The following is a 5,672-nucleotide window of genomic DNA, read 5'->3' on the forward strand; positions in this document are numbered from 1 at the left end:
TTTTTATTGTTTTGATTTTTGATAAAACTTGTCTTTTCAGGAAAATGACCTTACTTAGTCAATATCATGGGGTGTTTTTCCCCCCGTGGGAGAACTCTTACAATGTAGTACATAAAATCATAGGAAATATTGCTTAAATTATCCTTTGTGTAACTCCCTACAGTAAAAGGATAGTGTCAGGTATAAAGTGTTCTAAAACAACAAAGTGACCTTTAAAGAAAAACAATTTATTCATAAGGTAAATTACCAAAGAAAAGAGGGAAAAGGTCTTCTTGTATATTGCTAGTGTCGCATCTTTGGGCTGGTGCACTGTTTGCATCACTTGTGTGCTGTGCATGAAGAGTTTTTATGTCAGAGCTAATGGATCCTGTGGAAAAGGAATATTGAAATTTACTACAGTGAAAGATACATGATCTGTTCTACCGGAAGCCCTACAGGCAAAAACAGTGGACACAAAATGAAAATGGTGAATCCATACGTGCAAAGAAGTATCAGACAGCACTTAAACTCCTTTTTAAAAATAGACAAATATCCACAGTATGGTTAAACCTATCGATCATTCTTATCTTTATCACTATTATTGTCATTAGTAGCAATAATAATAATTACTGACTTTCATTGGGCTTTTCCTTGGGACCATCTGTTGGGTCAACTGCATTACATGCTTTCGCTCACTGAATTCTCTCAGCAACTCTGCGTTAGGGGCTATTATCAGAGGTGCCCCTCATTATCCAAAAGGAGAGCATTCCTGTGAAACCTTTCATAAGTCAAAATGGCACACAGTGAAGGAACAATTACCTGAGGATCCATCTTGGAACGGATGCACGAAACAGATTGAGATAAAGCGCAGATGCTCACAGACACGGTTCAGAGCTTTGGCGGTTTGATGCTGGGGTGCTGAGAGTAGTTCCAAGAGCAGGAGCTTGGTGGGGCCACTTGCTGCCCAAGAGCCGCACACACATTGCTGCTTTAACGACGTGCTGCACAACAGACACTGCACGCTGTGTTCACCTCTTTTCATAAAAGTGAAAATCCTTTTCAGGTTTCTTCCCATTATCGAAAGCAGGTACTAATGTAGGTCTTCCGTAAAAGTGAAGTGGCATAAAGTGAACTTTTGAAAAGGGAAGGGGTGCCTATATTCTCATTTTTTTCAGATGAGGAAATTGATGCTTATGAATGATAACTAACTTGCCCAGTATCACTAGTTTTTATTCTCTTCAATCCACAGCTTTTATTGCATCTTTAAAATTACACAAATAAATGTGAAGAATATTGCAAACGGGTGCGAGGAATCATTCGGCATCTTGCTGTTTCTATAGCTGGACAACTGAGATCTTGTTCATCAGTCTGCTGAACAAACAGCCTGCTGGTCCTTTTTCAGAAACATACATGCCCTCCAAAAATTTTCTGATATCCTTGTTTTTAACTGTTGCAGCTTGCTGAATCGAAGCCGCTGAATTTGATACAAGTTCAATGCCGTTTCCTTCCAGAGTCACCTCATCTTTCTGGTCCTGAGATACTGAGCAAGCAACGCCTGACCTCATCTGCACCGTGAGGATGCATTTTTCACCCAAGAAATTTCTGATTTCAACAAGAGAACCATTCTCCTGAATAATGACATCGATGGGGCAGTGAGTGTACACAGACCTCATCCTGTAAGGGAAGCCCAGAGTAACACGCTTGGTCGTTCTGTGCCTGACTGCAGATATTGTGAACGGCGTCCAGTTCCTTTCTATTTCCCCCTCCCCAACTTTGGCAACCCAGAGCCTCTTCTTTTTCTTTCCGAGGATACTGAGTTCTGCGTCGATGTGACTGAAGTCCCTCTGCAGGGTGCCTCGGGGGGCCCTTCTCAATAACCGTGCACCCTTCAGAGTGACGTGGACATTTTCTGGGACATCAGCAGTCTGATTGCTGAGAATGGTCTTCTTCCTGGTAGTGGATGTGGCAAAGAAAGCCCAGTTTCCCTCGTTTTCAAGTGGCATGGCTTGGCTGGTACCTAGTCCCGCATGGCTACAATGTCCTCGACTGTATGAGGAAATGGAAATATTGATGAGTGACATGGAAAAAGAGAAAGTCTTAATTTTGGAGCTTTAAACCTGGTCTCAGAGAATATGTCTGAATGGAGTGCCTCGTTGTGGGGCTTCCCACAAAGACATTGGGTGGAGGGAAGAGGGAGCAGGTCCACGGGGGCAGGAAAACCAGCGTGGAGGACTTGGAAGACCAACTTTGAATGCTTTGCAGTTTTGGCAGCCATGTTGACAGCTCATGCTCCATCTTTGATGTCCAGAGGTATTTGTTGTGAGACAGGCTTTTATTATCTACCTTTGCCATCATTATTCTGGAACTCCTCGGCAGTCCTGCTTTCAAACATCCTGTCCCATTGTCCTCATAAGCACACTCATACTTGTCAGACTATGTTTGGGGATCACGGTCTTGCAATTCTGGGCATGGTTTCCACAGCCACTCAGTTCCACTTCCCTGGCTCCAGCTGGCAAGGTGGATCCTCTCTCTGAGCGTTGCCAGCCTCTGTTTGAAGACAAGGGCAGCTCTGACAACCTCCCACTCTCCTATGTGGGGAGGGGATGTTGTTTAGGATTCTGTGTTGTTGGTTTCTTTATTTGCAGTGTCATCATACTTTATTCATGTCGTTTAATTAAAGAGTCTAAACCCCTTTCATGATAATAGTTTAACAGATATCCTTACTTTGATCACCTTTAAACACCATGTGTGGTTTGGATGAATTTATCTATAATTACAGAATGCTGTCCTTGACTCTGTTCAGGGGAGTTTTTAACAAAGCAATTGCTTCAATTATGAAGTTGTTGACCTTGAATTAAATACGATACAAACTAGATGTATATTCCTGGAAATAAGAGACAGCAACATTTTTCTGTATGATAGACTGGGGAGAACACCTAAAGATTTTTGTCGTAGCAAAAGCAAAGTATCGTTTTCATTTTTGTCATGTGGGGTCTGGAGCCCACCAGCCACATTTGCTAGGTATTGCTATGAAAAGAGCAGTGGACACTGGGACACTTGGACTTTAGTTTTGGCTTTGTTCTCATATCATCCAGAATCCTTGGGTTTTATGTTGCAGAAAGGGCAACTTAAAATCACTTAAACATAAGGGAGTTTACTGCTTATGTAACCTCCTAGATGTTCAGGGTAGATCTGACCTTAGTTATCTTATAGCTATAAATTATGTCATCCAGACTATCTCTCCATCTCTCAACTCTTCCTTCTGCTTGTCTGCTTTGTTCTCAGACACCAAATGACAGCTTAAATCAGCTCCAGCCTCATCTCTTCCCAGGCTCTAGACCAGCGCGAAAGGGAAGTAATCTTTCCCAGTAGAGCTAAGTTCCACTCTGATTGGACAAACCTAGGTCCCGTGTTATCCACGAACCAATCACCATTGTGTTTCCATTGACCAAGTCTGGATGAAACCTCATCAAAATTGCATACAAGCGGTGAGGAGAGATCCCCTGACAGAAGTTGGGGCTGATACCGGGAGAAGAAGGAATTTACACCAGAGGGTGTCAATGCCACTCACCAGTTGTGTGACCCTGGGAACAACTAAACTTCTCTGAGAACTGGAATTAATTTAATGCCTACTAAAAATGAATTAAAAATTGTAGACTATGAATAGTAATGCTTCGTAAACTAGGCAGTCCTATGCAATTTTGTATTATTATTTTTAGAAGCTTCTCTAGGATTTATATCTAGGAGTAAAATCGAGTTATCCATAGACTCTATACATCTCTGTAACCTTCCCAGGTAGTGCCAAGTTGTTTTCTCCCATTCAGTGAACGGAAGTTCCTGGTGTTCTATCAGCCCGGGGTATTAATGTTCTGGTTACTTTCTTTTTTTAATATTTATTGACTATGTCATAGTTACTGATTATATTTGGAGATATACTTGTTCATATGTTTGACCATTTCACTATTGGGCTGTTTGCTTTCTCAACCATTCATGGGGCTCTTTGTATTTCCAGGGTACTAATACTTTGGTTATCTTATTGCAAATACTTATTCCCAGTTTGTGGCTTGCTTTTTCACTTTTTTAATGGTGTAATCTGAGGAATATTTGCTCACAGTCTTAAGAGTCCAATTTACCAATCGATCTCACCCCATATTATACTTTTAGTTATACTTTTAAAAGTATCATTGTATTACACTTTTGTGCTTTAAGCAATCTTTCTTCCCTTAACACTTTGGGTCATAGAGAATATTCTTTTCTACACATTTGAGTGTTTTGCCTATAATACTTGAATTCTGAACCCTTTGGGAATTTATTTTATATTTTGTAAGAGAGGTGTTTCATTTAAAATTTTCTACCTGAATAAGCAACTGTCCTGGCACCATTTATTCCATGACCGTCTTTCTCTCCTGCTCTGAAGTACCACCTTAATTGTACTGTACATCCAATGTCCTTGTAGGCATGCATCTGTTTTAAGCAACTTGGTTTATTTCTTTGGCCTATTTGTCTATCTCTGCATCACTAACATTTTTTTTAAAGCATGGGATTTAGACACTACCCACGCATGGGGTGTGAATGGAGTGTGACCAGAGGGTGACCTAGAAAGTCAGTGTCACACCCATGAAGGCTCTTCCCGTGTTTCATCTGGTATCCCAACAGTGATTTGCTGATCTGGTTTCAGAAAGTTTTATTAAACTCTACCTAATAGACATCATTACTAATCCCTGTTCTTGTCCACTCACCTTAATAACAGCATTGTTTGTAGTTCTTTTTTTTAATCCTGTGTATTTGAATGAAATAAAATTGAGTTTCAAACTCTGAGACTGGAGAAAGGTTCCGTATGCCTTTTGCCTGTAGGAAACCTGGAGACTGAGAAATACCTTTGGTGAGGGGAACCAGAAAGATGTCAGCTGCGAAGTGGAGGGAGGGTTCAGTGGTCGGTAGAGCTGGGCAAGAAGCAGAAGTGAAGGAGCTGCTCAGAAGCTGGGGTGTCAGGGCATAAAAAGACTCTCCAAAAAAGCCCAGAAAGAATAGGATCTTTATGGCTCTTTTAACCTGTGGCACACTAGACATACTCAGTGAAATATAATGGAAATAAAATAAAGGCAGCTAGAAGCTAGGATGGGAAGCAGATTAAAAAATATATAATTTTTGTGAATATGGCTTTTTAGCCCACAAATGCTTTCTCTCTCCGTGAATAGGTTTAACTACCACTGCCTGTGCTATCTCAATAAGATTTTATATTAACAATAGAAACTAGCACGACTTTTTATCTCCATAGTTTAATTTTCTGGCTCTTTTCCAGTGGCAATGGGCACTTTTGTTGTTCCTTGCCTGCAGCTCTCCCAGAGAACTGGCTGGAAGAAGATTTCATGGAGAGGCGGTTTTAAAAGGCTACCTGCTTGGAAAAAGCTAACTCTATTAGGAAAAGAGTAGGAGAGTAAGATTCTAGGACTACATGATTAAAAATAGAAACTAAGCAGGGTAGCTCAGAGGCCGCATCTTTTCAGGCTGTAGTGTCTAGCACACTGCGTACGTGTGTGGTGGTTATTGATTATAATGATAAGTTTCAATGGAAGAGCGTGTAGGAAAGCCGCCGCCCTAAGATGAGTTGGATCACAGCCACAGCGAACAGTGTCTGATAAATGAAAAACACTGGTGTTGGTTAAAATCACCATTTCATTTAACAGAAGCCA

General features: G+C 41.0%; 1 protein-coding gene across 1 annotated transcript; it reads right to left on the reverse strand.

The window, feature by feature from the left end:
* Window positions 1–1,216: 1,216 nt before the first annotated feature.
* On the reverse strand, window positions 1,217–2,327 carry LOC114501300 (60S ribosomal protein L9-like). Its single transcript, XM_036031642.1, is given in 3 exon segments — window positions 1,217–1,686; window positions 1,688–1,751; window positions 1,754–2,327. Coding segments are annotated over 3 exon segments (744 nt in total). The 5' UTR covers window positions 2,061–2,327; the 3' UTR covers window positions 1,217–1,313.
* Window positions 2,328–5,672: the final 3,345 nt, after the last annotated feature.

This window comes from Phyllostomus discolor, chromosome 7 (genome assembly GCF_004126475.2).
Source record: "Phyllostomus discolor isolate MPI-MPIP mPhyDis1 chromosome 7, mPhyDis1.pri.v3, whole genome shotgun sequence".
Taxonomy (NCBI): domain Eukaryota; kingdom Metazoa; phylum Chordata; class Mammalia; order Chiroptera; family Phyllostomidae; genus Phyllostomus; species Phyllostomus discolor.